This window comes from Chinchilla lanigera, unplaced genomic scaffold, assembly GCF_000276665.1.
Source record: "Chinchilla lanigera isolate Chin_1 unplaced genomic scaffold, ChiLan1.0 scaffold00017, whole genome shotgun sequence".
NCBI classification, from domain to species: domain Eukaryota; kingdom Metazoa; phylum Chordata; class Mammalia; order Rodentia; family Chinchillidae; genus Chinchilla; species Chinchilla lanigera.
The window spans coordinates 2,067,386-2,085,647 of NW_004955418.1; the positions used below are offsets into that span (position 1 = coordinate 2,067,386).

An 18,262-nucleotide genomic window follows, 5' to 3' on the forward strand; every position below is an offset into this window, starting at 1 on the left:
TTGTTTCGCTAGCAGGATTTGGCTAGGAGCCTCGGCACCTGCATGACTGCAAGGAACCTGCATGAGTAGCTCATGTTTCACTACTAAAGTTACTCTTTAAAAATAAATGCACACATGAATGAAAAATAATTTGGATGGTCTTTCACTTTCCTTGAAATGATTAAATTTCAAATCCTTTCCTTATAAGAGAGTGATGACAAACTGATTCAACTCAGTTTTTAGGGCAAGAATGTTTTTGGTGACTGTTTCTGTATTTTAGATTAAGCATAATGGACACATTATGTCTGTACTTCAAAATCATATCCTAGAAGACAGGTTGAAACATTAGTAAAATGACTTTTAGTCACAGAAATCCTCTCCAATCTGTTTGAAAGAAATACTGTTGAATCCACATTTCATCTATTTATTTAGCTTTGTTATGCCAAAAGTAACATTCACTAGATCTCTTCTTAAAGGCATACAATTTGGTTTACTTTATAAGCCTCATTTATATTCACACTGCCTTTGACATGGAGTTGATTTTAAGTAACTCCGACCTATATGGGAAACTCATCTATATGGGAAATACAAATAATACTGGTTCTTTTGGATACTGGTCAACTAACACGCAAAATCACAAATTGTCAAATTTTGCATTCATGGGCATGTGTGTATGGTGCTGGGAACTGAACCCTAAAGACCTCACACATGCTGGACAAGTGGTCCATCACTGAGCTACATCCCCAGCCCTTTTAAAATTTTGACATGGAGGCTTCTTGCTATATAGCCCAGGCTGGCCTTGAATTTTCTTTTCTTTCTTTCATTTTTGTTTGTTTTCAGACAGGGTCTCGCTTTGTAGTTTAGGGTGACTTGAACTTGCAGCAATCCTCCTGCTTGGGCCTCCTTAGTGCTGGCATTAGGGCATGTGCCACTATGCCCAGCTTTGGCGTCAAATTTTTGATTCTCCTGTCTCAGCCTCCCAAATTCCTGGAATTATGGGTGTGTGCCACTGTGCCCAGTGGCCTTCTCCTCTTTTGTCTGGACATTTCACTTCTTCCTTATCCTGTGGGGAATAACAAACTGTATTTGCTGGAGAAGGGAAGAAGTCAGATGAAACGTCAATGCCTTGGTTTTCTTTGTAGTGCTGGGGCCTCACACATGCTAGGCAAGTGCTCTACCAGGCCTATGGCATATTCTATCTGGCACTGTTATACCTGAAATGACTCCATTTTGGAATGCGACCTCCTTCAATTAGGGATCCCAACTATTTATTCACAATAGACAGTACAGCCAGACATGGTGGTGTACGCCTGTAATCCTAGCACTCGGGAGGCTGAGGCAGGAGGATTGTTGTGAGTTCAAGGCCAGCCTGGGCTACAAAGTGAACTCAAGGCCAGCCTGAACTGCATAGCAAGACCCTGTCTCAAAAAGAAAAACAAACAAACAAACAAACAAAAACAAACACAATAGACAGTACTTAGCACACAATAGCTTCCTACATAGAATTTAGTTTTGTTTTCTTTCTTTTTTGAGATTGGTTCTTGCTATGTTGCACAGACTGGCCTCAAACTTCCGGGCTTAAGCAACCCTGCCACCTTACCCTTCTGAGTGGTGGGGACTACGGGCACATTCTACCAAGCCCTGGTTATATAATTTTAAAAAGTCATTAAGCATTTCATCTTTGTATTTCATATGCTAGCTTAATTACCCTATTTGAGACAGATATTCATATAACTAGTACCATAAATCATGGTTTAATGACCAAAATTAGCAAAAAAGAATAAATTCTGATATTGTCTCAAACTGGGATTGAGGAGACAACTAGACAACTAGACTTACATTTAACAAAAATTACATTTTAGCAAGAATACATATATCAGATAAAGAACATAATGAATGGATGTCTAAGAGTAAATCCATAAAATTTTCCAAGGCTTAAAAGGATGAAGTTGGTGACAGGGAAAACAAAATCAAACTTTTATAGCCATATCAAATGATGGAAATCACCCGAGCCTCAAGGGAAAATATCACATAAAATGATGAACTGAAACAGGGTAATGGTAGCTTGCACGCATAGCTTTAATTATAGTGCTCACTATTACCAGCACTGTAACTCATTAACCTTATCTCTCACAGGCGCAAACCACTGCATGAACTAAATAGAAAACTGAATTAAAAAGATTCCCCACCAGATCTATTTTAACATCTCATTGAACTGGGTTGTATAATCAGTTTTTGATTAGCCCAATTGTTCAGGTGCCTTTTAAGAACTGATAAAGTTATTAAAATATACACATTTGCCCAATGAGCAGTAAAGGTCTATCTACAGAGTACGATTTAAGCACATCTCAAAACTATTCCTTTTTTAGGGCATTTGAGATGTTTTTTAACGTCTTAACAATAAAGGAGGACGGGGGGCTGGGGATTTAGCTCAGCGGCACAGCACCTGCCTGGCAAATGCAAGGTCATGGGTTTGATTCCGGATACTGGAAGAAAAACAAAACAAAAACAAAAACAATAAAGGAGGATGAAAAGTCAACCCATACCTAGCAAATCTCCCCCTTAAGCAACTCACCTCTCCAGAAGCCTGTGACCAGCTGCCTTTCTGTTTTTCCGGCCCAGTCCCTGTTGCAAGGCCAGTGTCTGAGATCCTCACCGTGGTTGGGGTGGAGCTGGTGGTACTGACCACAGCTGCTGAAGCAACCATGCCCTGGCCAACTTGTTCCAGTGTTTTTCCTGCCTCTTTGTTTTCGGCTCCACCCACCTCTGAGGCCAAAGGTGTCTGACCTGTGGCTGTAGAATATGGAGTGAAAGATATAGGTATGTCCCCTCCTATAGGCTCATCCTGCACCACCAGAGTCCTGCCATTTTCTTTGGTGTAAGTGGCAAAGCGAATGTTGCGGTTAATCTGGGGAACAAAGGTAGACGGTGGCTGCTTGGCTCTCTGGTCCAGCCCTGGCTCTCCACTGGCATTACCTTCTTTCCAGGGCCCTTGGCTTGCCTCACTTCCATCACTCCCATTACTGTCTACTTCACCCCTGTCTCCTTTCAATTTCTTTGATGCAGGGTCACACCCAGAGTCCGAAGCACTTTTCCTCCTCCGGCCATCTTTCCCCTCAATGCTCTCTCTCTTCTTCTTTCCTTTGGAAGGTTTTACTGCTTTTAACGTACCCCCCTACAAAACAAAATTCAAAACAAATTTATTATAAGGGACCTTTCATCTTGTGAAAATCACATCCCATTAGCTCTCTGCCATCTCTAGAAGTAGACAGCAAGCACAGACTGCCATGTTCTGATAGCAGCTCTCAGACACCCTTTTGTCAAGAAACTCTGATCCTGTGATTCAGTTTACATACACACACACACACACACACACACACACACACACACACACACGATAATAGTTACCAGAGATTAATCCCCTTGGCAAACCTCCTTTTACATAAAATATACCACTTTAAATGGACTTTTTGGGTGTTTTAACAATTTGTGGAGTTTCTTTTACTAAACTGCCAGACCCAGCTAGATTGGGAGCTCATTTGCCCCTTGATGGAAACAACTTCCTCTACTGCATATTCGTCTTCCTGGGTTTTTTGTGACATCTAGTTCAGGCTGGCCTTGAACTTACTAGGTAGCCCAGCCTGGCCTCAGAACTCAAAGGGCTCCTCCGGCCTCCACTTCCCAAGTGGTGGGATTACAGGGATAATTACTCACACTGTCTTCCTGGTTTTGATAGAAATGCACATTTCAAGTACTTAAATATGAAACCACATCTAACCAGAAATGACTGAAAGCAGTATTTATCAGTCTGTGACCAAACGAAAAGTGAACTCAAGAGAGACAGGTTTGGATTGCCTATATAGACACTATACAGATGACTGATCTCCATATATCATTTCAAAGCATTAGTCAGAGCAAAGCAAAAAGCAGGCTACCACAGGTTAAAGAGCCAAATCTCTTCTCTCCTCTGGTAATTTCACACTATCTCATGAAATCTTAGTGTGCCTTATTTGAGAGGTCACACAACTAAGATGATACGGTTTAGAAGGGACAATTCACATTGCTGGATAAACTCTTTCTCTTTGAAGGATGAGGGAAGTAGGGGATGAGATGCAGCTGACAGCCTCTTCAACAAGCTCTGTGCAGCGAAGATTTACATCCAGGATGTTTTCAGATGACTATGCATCCCATTATGAAGCCCGTAAATGAAAACAATTACAAACAACCTTTACTCAGAAACATATCCATATGGTAATAAGCTAGTGATATAATAGCCATTAATATTTACCAATTTAATTACTCATACTGTCCTTTTACTTACTTTGAGGGAACTTGGGATGTAACTCAGGTTTTTGTGCACACAGGAAAACATTCTACAGTTGGGCAATATTTCCAGTCCTTTATTTTGAGACTAAGTTGTCCAGAGAGGCCTCAAACTCATGATCATTCTGCCTGAGCTTCCCAAGTAGCTGGACTTATAAGCATGGCCACTACACCTGAATTTTTATTGTCCTTGATTCTTTGCAGACCTATATTTTTTTTTTTTTTTTTTTTTTTTTTTTTGTTTTTCTCCGGTACCAGGAACCGAACTCACGACCTTGCGCTTGCCAGGCAGGCGCTTTTGGCCGCTGAGCTAAATCCCCAGCCCCTAGACCTATATTTTTATTGTAATTTTTTTCCTTCTTTTCTCATTTTTTGTTTTGCTTTTCCCTTCTTTCCTGTCTCCTTCCCCACCTCCCTTACACCCTACTGATTATTATTATAGTTCTATAACATCAAGTTTTTCAAATTTTATATATCTTCTTACTGCGTAATTTGTATTTCTTATTGTTATCATTTTTTTCCTTTTTTTTTTTCTTTGCTGCCTTCATTTCCATCATTTCTCTTTTAATTTCTTTTTACAACTTTTTTTTTGAGAAAGGGTCTTACTATAGACTTGAGGCTGGAGTCGAACCTGTACTCCGCCTGCCTCAGCCTCCCAAGTGCTGGGATTACAGGTATGCACAACCATGACTAGCCCTCCTTGTACAACTGCTAAAGCTCACAATTTACTTCTATTTCCCCATACTTACAGTAATATTACCTGAATTTCCAAAAACATAGTATAAGTAATAATAATAGAGAATCATAAGTAATACTATGTTTATGATAAATACTAATCATACTTCTGATAATATGTAAGTTTTGCAAATCTTTCATTCACAAACTATTTGTTTGCTAAACACTGTTTTCACCAGGTGTGGTGGTGCACGCCTATAATCCCAGCACTCAGGAGGCTGAGGCAGGAGGACTGTTTCGAGTTCGAGACCAGCCTCGGCTACAAAGTGAGCTCAAGGCCAGCCTGAACTGCATAGTGAGACCCGGCTCAAGAAGACAAAAAACAAAAAAACCAAAAACACTGTTTTCATTTCAGCCTAGTTTAACTTTTTTCCTTTCTTTATTCTATCACCATGCAGTTTTCAGTGTTTTTAATGACAAAAGTGTATCCAGAGAAATCCATTCTTTCTTTTTTAATTTAATTTTATTTTGAGAACAAGTCTCAGTAAATTGCCTTGAACTTGTGATCCTCCTTCCTTAACCCTTTGAGTATCTGAGATTACAGCCTATACCACCACATCCCACAAATCCATCCTTTCTTTTCTGCTCATTCACTCATATGCACACTTATAAGATGAGACAATTATGAATCTCTAAGAAAAGTTAGTGTAAAAAACATGGTAAACTGTCATAATACTTACATTGTACTTTGCTAGCCAAGAAAATAGTTACATTATGGCAAAGCCAAAAAAGGGAAGAACCAAATCTGTTGCTAAAAACCGAAGATCTATCTTCTAATTTCATCTAGCCAACTTGCAGGGCCTGGGCTTTTTTTTCTTGACAAGGTCTCACTGTGTAGTTCTGGCTGGCTTGAACTATGTGGCCAGGCCAGCCTTGAACTCTCAGTGATCCTCCTACCCCAGCCTGCTGAGTGCTGGGATTACTGGTGTACGCCACCACGCCTGGCTCTCTTAAACAGTAACTTTGTATATATGTTCTACTTCTGGTGAGCTACTCAGACATGAGTGGGTAGTTTAGGACACCAAGACCAGTCTTTTCCAGTTATACTGGGCCAGCTGAATAGTACCTGCCAGACAATACACACTTAACGAATGAAATGAAATAAGGAAAAGAATAAAAATGGGGTCCAATACACCATCGTGATGACAGGTGTTTTTAATCATGCAAATACAAGTCAAGAAGCATCCTATTCATGGTAATCTAATATATGAGCTGTTAAATTTAATCTTGACTCTTCTCTTGGTACTCTGATATTATTTTATCAAGTCAAGAACGGATAAAAAAGATGAGGAAGGATTCAGTATTTAGCAGGACTGGCTAAGAAAAACAATATTTACAGCAGTGTTAATATATAGTGAAGAATAACATGGACAGTTGGTCTACTGAAGGCAACTCACACAGGATTCCTTGATTGATTCAGTAGATATATAATATGTACCTTTCTGAGGACTAGAATAATTCTGAATGAATTAAGAGCTGGCCTGCTTCATAATAATTATAGAATGGGGGCTGGGGATTTAGCTCAGCGGCAAAGCACCTGCCTGGCAAGTGCAAGGTCGTGAGTTCGATTCCTGGTACCAGAAGAAAAACAAAATCAAACAAACAACAATAATTATAGAATGATCCACTGTGTGCTGAGCACTGAACTAGGCACCTATTTGATTTAACTCTACTTGGGAATATAGAATTTCAGACTCCCTTGGAACTCACTACTACCTAATGGAAAAAAAAAAGAGGACGTAGCTTTTCCTTCATTTCCTGTTACAGGATAAGGTCATGATTATTACTACTTATTAACAGTTTCAATTGTCTAGTATCTCCTTCAAATATATTTGTCCCGGAAGAACATAAAAAGAAATAGTTAGGACTCAGAGCTTACAACTAGAGAACACAACCATAATTTAAAGGTTTTGCTCCAGGTAGGTCTCTTTTGAGACTATTCCCCTTAAGTAGACAAACCTTAGAGAGAAGAAAAATATACAGTGGTCAGAGCTGAGTAACCCCAAAGGGCATCCATGGAAAACACACATATAAGGAATCCACATAACAAGATAATGTAAGCTCATGAGTGCTCAGAGAATCAGTCTATTACTGTACCTCACTTTGAGGCGCTGAGGTGTCCACCAGCATCACATGGATTAGTCTGGGATCTACCGACTTGATCTCACCACTCTAGGGTAGGAGCAGGGCAGCAGAACATATGAAAAAGAGGAAAAAGGTATTTAAAGCCTTGTCTACCAAGACACAATTACGTATTCTCCTAATCTATGTAACCACTGCCTTATTGTTTCTCCTCCTCTGCGAGAACAAAAGCTCCCTGGGAGCAGGGGTCTGTCTCTGCCATCTCGTTCACTGCTATACAACAACATCTAAACAAAGTCTCGCACATGGTAAGCATTCAAGTATTTCTTAAATGAATGAATAAATGTTCAATGCCAGTGTGTCTTTTAGGGATGTTCATTTCAAATCTTGCATCTCTAAAACATTCCTATTTGGTGTATTATGAAATCAAAAACCTTCAGCATCCATAATCTTTAGAAGAATCACTCTGTTATTAAAGAATCAAAACTGTGGGAGAGGGGCCAATGTGACAGAAGGCATCAAATTTATTGTGTATATACAGTATTTTGACTTAGCAATTACACACCAAAAAATTTTTTCCAGTAAATGGGAAAGGATAGCGAGTATGTCCCTTGTGCCATTACTGTATTAGTGAAAATCCTGGCAGTGATTTAAATGTCTCAATGTTAAGATTAACTTAGTTACATATCCATGTAATGGAATAGTACATGTATATTTTAAAAGGATAAGTCAGCTCTCTATATTGACATACAAAGATGTTTATTATATATAATTAAACAAAAAAGATAAATTATATAACTATATTTATCATATTCCCATTATTCAAATATAACTTACATAATTATATCATGTAAATAATATATAAATACTGTTACACAGACATAGAAAATACTGAGAAGAATATGAGATATACACCAAACGGTTAATGGTTGCCACTGGAAGGAGTGATGTTTGCCCTAGGCAAATGGCGCTTTCATCTATTATATAATATATACATATACACACATGTATGTAAGTTTTGAAATGATGATTACTTGAACAATATTTTAAAATTATAATAAAGATATAAATAAAATCACCTATGCTCACAGTATACGTTATTGCTAAGGGCACACTTATTCGAGACAGTAAGTCAGAGTTGCCCAGGCTGGGCCTGAACTTGCCATCTTTCTGCCTCAGCCTCCCAGAGGGCTGGAATTATACACATGCTCCACTATGCTCAATTAATCTTTTAAGTCTTTTGCTGCTATAAATATAATAAATAATACTTACATTTATATACTATTTTACAACTTTCAAAACACTTTCAAAGATATTATCTCAGGCCTCAAAAGAGTGGTATGAGGTCAGGAGAGGTTTATATACTTACCTGTAACTTACAGATGAGAATAGTGAGGTGAAAAAGTCTTTCTTGGTCATAAAATCAGTAAGTGACAGAGCCAGGGATAGAATCTGAGTTTTCTTATAGGTATTGGAGTGCTTACTTTCTGTACACCGTCCTCTGTATGGGGATGGTTGTGCCTTAGACAGAACAGCAGCCTCACCTCAGTTATAGACACCTCCATAAGACGGGTGATGGAGTCCTGATGGCTTACAACGCCATACAGCCACCCTTCTTCCCCCTCTGGCTGGTACACTTTGACCCTGTGGCCTTGAACACTGTAGGGACCTAAAGGAGAGATCAGTCAAAATTGAGTATTTTGGGCTAAGCTATATATTATAGTTGTTTTTAACAGCCAAAGATAAACTATATGATGTAGTATTTGGGATTTTCAGTCTATTGTACAGAGCTGGGCAGAGGACCAATTCCAGATTTATCATACTCAGCAGTTTTAATTTTATTTTTGTAGTGCTACTGATTGAACGTGGGGCCTCAGACACAGCAGGCAAGTTCCTCAGGCCCCATATATACCAATTTAAATATAAAATTTAAATGGTCTTCATAAACTTTTTGTGTATTTGGACACTCCTTAAAAACTTCTAGTTCTCCAATTCCACCTTTTTTCAATCTTGACATTCTGGAAGTAATATACTGGAAGGGAAAGAAAACTTACGCATAAAGAACTACAGGTAGTATGGCAATGTACAGACACCTGACATATACATGAAAAATGTGGGAGGCCACCAAGCTAAGTGTGCTTTATTAAGTGACCACAGAATCACATATGACTGTTAACGTTCTTCTCTTTCAATAACGGTGTGCGAAGGGTTCAATTTATGAGGTGTCCGGCCTCTGCACTAATAATAGTCTGAACAAATACAGAACCTGTCTTCCTAGGAACACAGTTTCAAAGATACTACTTTATCAGCAGGTAATATTACCTAGCAATTTCAGCTGGCTGTCTAAGAGGGACAATTTCTTTCTCCCACATATCGTTGTACATTTGAGATTATACAGCTAATGCCTTACTAATTTTAGATTATTCTCTCTCAGAGCTATAATTAAACTTCCTTAATTTTTCAGGGTAGCTTTTTTTTTTTTTTTTTGCTGTACTGGGGATCGAACTCAGGAACTTGTGCTTGCCAGGCAGGTGCTTATGCCACTGAGCTATATCCCCAGCCCCTTCCTTAATTTTCCAATACATGCATATATCCCCACCTCTCATTTGTTCCACTCCATTTCTTTCTCTACTACCAGTTTTTCCTCATACTCTTTCTTCCTTTTTACTATTTCTTGATTGTTTTGGGTTATTTTGTTTTGTATTTTTGCTTTTTGAGACATGGACCACAAAAAGGATAGAGTACTACTTCATTCATTTTTCCTTAAACATCATATGTCTATTCTCCTTTCTGGTCCTCATACTAATAATCTTCACTGGAGTATTCTTCTTTTTTTTTTTTTTTAAATTTTAAATTCACTGGAATATTCTTGATCTCTAAGGAAAATATGAACATAAAAATGATCTTTGATAATCAAGGAATCAGCTGAGTGTGGTGGCAATACCTGTAATCCCAGCACTTAGGAGGCTGAGGCAGGAGGCTCACAATGAGTTCAAAGTTAGCCTGGACTACATAACAAGACTCTGTCTCAAAAAAAAACAAAATTAAATAGGTAAATAAATAAAAAGGGGTAAGGATGTGTAGCTTCGTAGAGTATTTATCTAGCATGTGCAAGGTCCAAGCCTCAGTACCACAGAAGGTAGGGGGGGATCATGCTGTTTATGTGAAACAGTCTGTGGATGTATCGGTTCTTTTTGGTATTTTTTTGTCCTTTTGAGACAGGGTCTCACTAAGCAGTTAGGGCTGGCCTTGAGCTTAATTTGTAGCCCAGGCTAGTCTCAAACTTGAAATGATCCTCCTGCCTTCGCCTCCCGAATGCTGGGATTACAGGCAAGAGCCACCATGCCCGGTTCTGATGTATTGTTTTATGAACATACTTTGCCAACTTTTTTGTTGGTGTTTTAGTTCTTAAGAAATTTGCAGGTAGTATTTTCAAGAAAAGTGAAGACTTTCTAACTAATGGCTGTATCTTCAGTGCATTAACATTGTATTAATACATAGTAAGTTCCTAATAAATATTTAAGAAATGAAAAAAAAACTAACCCTCAAACAAAACTCTGTATTGTGCAATGCATAAAGAAGAGGAAACACTGATCTAAATGTGATTCTGTCTTCCTACTTTATTCTAGAGATCCAGTTAAAGGGAGATACTATACTTTTGTATACTTTTGACTACCCACAGAGACAAGATAAGGACAAATGTGTATAGCTGCATGATGTCCCATTTCAGATCATTCAACGCTGATAATTCACCTGATTCAGAGTTCAAGGACAGAAAACGTTTTCTTACCTCGGCTGAATATCTCTTGTAGCTTCTGGTCACTGATCAAAGCATTAACTGTTTCTCTCAGTGCAGCATGTTCTAAAAGAATCTGGTTTTGGCTATCTGTTCCCATCTATAAAGATAAAACAACAAAACAACTTGTTAAAATGAATATTTAACTATATGGGGAAAATCATATACCAAGGAAGTGCTTTATCAATTGGAAAAATGTCTGCAGAACTCTAGTCTCAAGAAACTCCATAAAAATTCAGGACGCTAGGACCAATTCATCTTGGAAAGTATTATATACTCTATCATTCCGCATGTAATAGCCTATTAAAGGTTCTGAGAAGTTATACAAGAATCTATGTAAGCCCGTATTTCTCATCTTACTTGACCACAAAACATTTTATTTCATGTATTCTCTGCTTGTTTTGGTGTTCATACAACATTTACCAAGTCATCTCATGTAAACAGTAGGATTATGAAGATGAAGTAAGGACTAAAGAGGGAGAAAGACAACAAAAAGATTTCATTAGGAGCTCAAAGAACACAGTTTAGAAAATACTGTTCTTGGCTTTCTCAATGATAAACTCTTAGAAGTCTCTCAATTTTAAACCATTTTATACAGCAACCACTACAAATAATAAACAGTGCATGTATCTTAAATTCTGAAACTCTGTAACTCAGGTATGAGTTGGTTTAAATTATTAATTTATCCCTTTTCACTAGGCATGGTAGTGCACAACTATAACCCTGGCACTCAAGAGGTTGAGGCAGTTGGATTTCTGTGAATTTGAGGCCAACTTGCACTACACAGTGAGTTCAAAACCAACCTGAACTACACAGTGAGACTATCTCAAAAATCAAAATAAAACAGAAATAAACAAACAAACCCAACTTATGCCTTTTCTTTGTAACTAAAGATATAGCTAGGGTCTTTCAATACTTCATAGTGCTTGGAACCAGCTTATATTCCTCAACTTACCTTCCACTGAAGTAAGCATAGGCCCTCTCAGGTTCAAGTTACAGAAGCAGCCACCTCAGAGAAGCCACTTCATCTGAAGGGACACTCAGAATTGTGGTTTTAAGTCCAGAGTGGCCTTAGTATGGGTCAGGGTACACACATGAGGAAAAAAGCCTCAGTCACCAAATGTATTTTTTAAGGAAGCAAAGACACTTTAAAAGGCACAGGAAAATTCACTGGTTAAATCAAAAATATGCTAGCGGGGGGGGGGGGGGCATATTTGTATCGACAAAGAAATTAGCAACAAAGTAATAGGCTCAAGACAGGAACACAGTGAAGTACCTGGAACAGATGTAACCCAGTAGCATCTGACAGGAAACGCAGCTCTCGATCCAGAAGATACTCGACTGGCACCACAGAACCCAAACCCAGTTTGTCTACTAGGGGAGTGAAAGTCTGTGAAGCCCAATGACAAGAGACTGATTAGAACTGGAAAATAAGCATAAATAATAATTTAAATCTCTAGTGTCTAAGAAAGCATCCACCAGTAAATATAGGTACTAGCTCAGGGCATACATCCTGGGAAACATTCCCAATCTCAAATAACCATAAGACGCAAACTAAAGCAGAAAGTCTACCTATTACTCATTGGTGGCTAAAAAGAACAAGTAGAATATGAAATTCTTCATTTTCCTCAGAGATCAGACTAATCTTACTGGGCTTCAAGAGGTCTGAATTCTACATTTTCAAAATTAAGTGTTATACCATTGATCTAGGACTCCTGAAATCTCTGTGAGATTTCTGAAATGATTAGTATTTCTACTAGTGTACTATTTCTACTAGTATAAATATGCATAGGTACATTCTTATTAGTATTTCATAAACAGTGTATAAAGTTCATGAACTTATATCCACTTATAAGAGTTTCTCCTAAAAGTTTAACTGAAAAGTGGTCCTAAAAACACATGAAAGTCTGGAAGACTAAGGCAGGAGGATTGCAAATCTAAGCCCAGCGTGGGTTGGTAGTTGCACATGGTGGTACATGTCTATAATCTCAGCACTCTGCAAAGCTGGGGCAGGAGGGTTGTAAATTCAAGTCCACCCAGGGCAATTCAGTGAGTTAGTGACAACCTGTCTCAAAAAAGAAAGAAAAAAAAAAGGCTGTGTTACGGCTCTGGGTTCAGTTTCTGGGACTGAGGGAAAGACAGTGGGCATCACAGGGTACAGATCAATAGAACACTTCCCTAGCATGCACAAGGCCCTGGATCTGATCACCAGCACTGGAATAAAAAAAACATGAGAGAAGACAGTCTAGTAATTGATGATACATACATTTTAATACTATAGTTAAAAGAATTGCTTTGAGCTGGGTCTAGAGGCACACACATATAATTCCAGCACTTGGGAGGCTGAGGCAGAGGACTGCCATGAGTTCCAGGCCAGTCTACATAAGTGAGTTCCAGGCAAGCCTGCACTACATGGCAAGATCCTGTCTCAAAAAAAAAAATTTTTTTTTTTAACCAGACAGGGTAGTACATGCCTGTAAACCCAGCAATTGAAAGGCTGAGGCAGGGTCGGGGATATAGCTCAGTTGCACAAGCATCTATCTGGCAAGCTCAAGGTTCTGAGTTGATTCCCGGTATTAAAAAAAAAAAAAAAAAAGAAAGAAAGAAAGAAAGGCTGAGGCAGGAGAATCCCTACAAGTTTGAGGCCAGCCTAAACTATATAGTGAGACTTTGTCTCAAAATAACAAAAACTTTCTTATTATTACTTAATTTGGTTAGTCACAGAAGAATTGAAATTGAGTCTAATAAAACAGAATCCAAAAAAGAAACAATACTCTCAGAATTAAATGTTATAACTCTATTTTATCTCATTTCATAAAATAACTCTTGATAATTAAAAAACCTTAAGGGTTACATTGTTTCATTGCACTAAGGCCAGGTATAGTGGCATACACCTATAATTCCAGCACATGGGAGGGATCGCTGAGGCCAGCCTGGGCTCCATAGTGAGCTCAAGGCCTGAACTACATAGTGAGACCCTGTCTCAAAAAACAAAAAACAAAGAAACAAACAAAACCTTGCACTGAGAAAGATTAAAGATGAAAAATTTCTTTAGAGATATAAAGTATCAAATATTATCTATTATAAAAATTTTCGAGGACATAGGACAAAGATTTGCTTAATTTTTGCTTTGCTAACTTCAGAATGAAAGTGTTACTAAGAACAAACCATTTAGTTTTTGTGAATTCTAGAGGTCAGGTATCGGGTAAACACTATGGTTATAGGAGGAAAGCCCAAATATGTTCCTACCCAATAAAAGCCACTCAAGGGGCAAGGAATATAGTTCAATGGTAGAGTTAGCCTAGCACATGGGAAGGACTTGGTTCAATCTCCAGCACTGAAAAACAAAAGAAAGAAAAAAAAGTAAAAGTCACTTACCAGGGCTGGCCACTGTGCAATTGAGACTCGAGTGCCCTGCAGAAGGACAGGGTCTTTCCGAGGTGCCCATACAAGTGACCCTTCCAGCAGAAGCACAATAACTTCTTCAGCATGAACTTTAACCCAGGAATGTTGCTTCCAGTTACAGCCATCAAATTCTACAAAGATCTGCACAAAGAGGTAAAAAGCAGTGTGGAAGTCACACTTGAGGAAACCTCACCATATAACATATACAAACATAACCTCCCTGACTAGGAAAATATCTACTAACTTATTCTGTAAGTTCTTTTAAGTAAAGGATGCTAAGCTGAGCATGGTGGTGCATGCCTGTAATCCCAGCACTTGGGAGGCTGAGGCAGGAGGATCTCTGCAAGTTCAAGGCCAGCCTGGGCTACAAAGTGAGTTCAAGACCAGCCTGAACTGCATAGTGAGACCCTGTCTCAAAAAAGACAAAAAATAATAATAATAAAAAAAAGGATGCTAATAAAAACTCATCTTCAGAACTAAGTACCTGGTCTCAGTCTCACTCTGAAAAAGGGGAACAGAGTTAAGGGGACAGGAGTTACCCACACAGCTTTTCAGTAATTTTTAGAACTGTCCCCATAGAAATTTGCAACTGTTAATTTCCAATTCATATTTTCATGCACTTGCTGCAGTCTATGATCTGTGAAGTACTGTATTAGGTTCGGGGTTAGAGAGGAGTCTAGCACACTTCACAGTCCACTAGCAGTGATTGTAAACTTCTTTTACTAGTTTTTGAATAGGTAATGTATGTATATAGTACAAAAATTCAAAAAGATAAATCAATGAAAAAAAGTTGCCTTCACACTCCCGTATGTGCATTTCTTGAATGCCTCTGCCAACAATGATCTTATATCTGCTAGCCAAGGCATGCTGCAGTCACAACAATGCCTAGCTTTTTCTCTGAAGAGATACTCCACTTCTTGGTATACTTAATACTGTAAAGAGTTCTTGAAAGTGATCTGTAGTAAATGAAACTACATTTTACTAATAGATATTATACTTAGCCAGCCAGGTGGCAGATGCCTGTAATCCTAGCACTTGCAAGGCTGAGGCAGTAGGATCACTGCTGAGTTTGAGGCCAGACTGGGCTACTTAGTGAGTTCAAGGCCTGCCTGAACTCCAGCAAGACCCTTCTCAATAAACAAATAAATATTTAGAGATTTGGGTTTCTATTTACATACTGACTTCTGAACGTAATTCAACATAGTATAAGGAGCAAAGATATATGCATATAGGTATCACTATTTAGGACAGGTATGTCTGGTGCCTAATGTACAGCTAGTCACAAATACAGTGCTAGAGATTTATTTATAACCCATTTTATCTTCAAGGAATTTTTAGCTGGCTTTTGGGAAACACATGCAATAAAATGGTAAATATAAACCAAAAAGTAGAGACAAGCAGGAAGTCACTATCAAATGAAAAAAAGAAGGTAGGCATGGTATACTGTACATGCCTATAATCCTAGGACTCTGGGAGGGTGAGCAGGAGGATCACAAGTTCAAGTCCAAAATAAAACCAAAAAAAAACAAAAAAACAAGTTCAAGTCCAGCCTAGGCAATTCAATAAAACCTTGTTTCAAAATAAAAAATATTACGGGGGCCAGGTATGTAACTCAGTGTGACAGCTCTGGGTTCAATCCCCAGTATCACACACACACGCACACAAAAGAAAAAAATTCAATGTGGTGGTACACATCTGTAATCCCAGCACTTTAGGAGGGTGAAGCAAGAGGATCACAAGTTCAAGGTCAGCCTAGACTACATAATGGGACCTTGTTTCAAAACAAATGAAAACAAAAGTCAAAGAAGGAAAGATCTGATCAGGTAGTAAGGCTGTACTGCTGGTACAACCAAATGACATATTTTGGCTTTGAGCTTCCCAAAGGCCAAGACAAAAAAGGAGAAAAGTTTAATTGCACAGTGCTCACTGTCTAGAAGGAAACATACAAGCATGCCTATCACCCAAACACTTGGGAGGCTGAGGCAGAAGAGTTGCAAGTTTAAGACCACCCCCAAGCAATTTAGCAACTTATTAGTGAGACCCTGTCTCAAAGAAAAAAAGGTGGGGGCAGCTGGAGATGCAGCTTAGCATGAAGGCCATGGATTCAGTCCTCAGTACTATAAAAGGAAAACATACAGCAAGTACTCAGAGAACAAAGCTCTTCCAGCTACTTGGCTCTATAAGAAATTTCTCACATGGAATTTCCACAGTAACTGAGTGATGCAGGACATCAGCCATGACTTTCAACTGCCAATGCAGAGTTACTGGAAGGATGTGTGAGTACTAGGGACACAAAGCACTTCCGGCAGAGGAATACTGGAGGTGCTGCTCATCAATGTATATCACTTTTCAAATATGTGTAGATAAGACAGTAAACAAAATTCAAATTCACTTAAAATGTGTAAAGAAAATTTCACGTGTATTTAGTTAAAATAAAAATTAGAATTACTTGTTTATTTTGCAATAGAGATTAAACCAGGACCTTTGTGCTATGCTACATTTCCAGACCTCTTTTATTTTGATACACAGTCTCACTAAGTCGCAAAATTGCACAGGCTGGAATTTACAATCCTCTTGCCTCAGCCTCCTATAGTTCTGGAACTACAGATATGTATGGAAAGAAAAAAAAATTTTTTTTACTTAGCTTATAATAAGCTTTTGTTATGTATACTCTCATCCAACCAACGTAGTTACAGTCACAGTTATACAAAAAGTTAGGGTATTTATAGTTTAAAAGTGGGGAACTAAACTGGATGCAGGGATGCAGGTCTATAATCCCAGCACTCTGGCAAGCTGAGGTAACAGGATCACAAGTTCAAGCCCAGCCAGGGTAATTTATTGACTTAGTGAGATTTATCGACTTGTCTCAAAAAATAAAAAAGGGCTGGGGATGTAGATCATTGAAGGCTCTGGATTCAATCCCCAGGACAAAAAAAAAGTGGAACCACAGCTCAGAAGTTTAGCAGTAAGCTTAATTTCTTTACAGGTAATAAAAACTTATTAATTCAGAGACATTAATGAAAAGTTATTCCAGAAATTAAATTCATTATATTAAGTTCTAGTTTTATGATTTCAATACGCCAAGTAATGGTCATTTCTAGTTTTTAAAAAACATTAGGAAAGCAAGGCTCAGAGAGGAGAAACATGATTTTTACAGAGAAAGAAAACACTGAAATAGAATATACTTAACTCAATATATGAATGGGCTCACCATATATACATCTGTGTATATTCCAGGCCTAGGGGAATAAGACAAAGTCCCTGCCTTCAAGCAACTTATAGGCAACTGGAAAGAGAAGTATTCAAATTTAAATTTAAGTGCAGACTCAGGCACCCATGAAGGTAGTAGCAGTATAACATACAAATCTTGGAGATTATGGCCCAGGAAGCTTAAATTTGTTTTATTCTCTCTATATAAATTACAAAACCTGGGCAACTCAGCTGGGAATGGTGGCACATGCCTGTAATGCCAAAACTCAGTGGTTCAGCAGAAGGACTGCAAGTTTGACACCAGCCTAAGCCACATACGGAGACCCTGTCTCAAACACAACACAATACAACTTGACAACCCACGCTTCTTCAAATCTTAAGTTTTCCTCACTTGCAATAAGACACGTTTGTCTTTTGTTACTTCACAGACTGGAATTAAAAATCAAAGCAACAGATTCAAAAATATTTTCATTAACTATAAATCATTATTTGGGCAAATAATATGCCTTAAAATAAATATAAATAGGTTATGTATGATGGACAGTCAGAAGCAGTAGATACCACTTCAGGAATATACAAAGATGGGTAGAAGCTAAGGAGTATAAACACCTTGGTCAAATTCTAAAATGGCCAGCAACTAGGGGAAGCAACAGGAAATGAAGTTAAACAGATTAAGGGTTGAAGCTAGGCATGATGGCACTGGCCTGTACTCTCAACACTCAGGAGGCTAAG

The 18,262-nt window shown here is 38.4% G+C and overlaps 1 protein-coding gene across 5 annotated transcripts in view; it reads right to left on the bottom strand.

Annotated features, from left to right (window-relative positions):
- Kdm3b (lysine (K)-specific demethylase 3B) overlaps positions 1–18,262 on the bottom strand; it is a gene marked incomplete at its 5' end in the record, with an annotated part of 71,970 nt that overhangs the window by 41,132 nt on the left and 12,576 nt on the right. For all 5 annotated transcript variants that reach the window (XM_005382340.2, XM_013512961.1, XM_013512960.1 and 2 more), the window contains 6 exon segments: positions 2,555–3,154; positions 7,135–7,209; positions 8,664–8,788; positions 10,910–11,015; positions 12,192–12,305; positions 14,294–14,461. In XM_005382340.2, coding sequence (XP_005382397.2) covers positions 2,555–3,154; positions 7,135–7,209; positions 8,664–8,788; positions 10,910–11,015; positions 12,192–12,305; positions 14,294–14,461 — 1,188 coding nt within the window.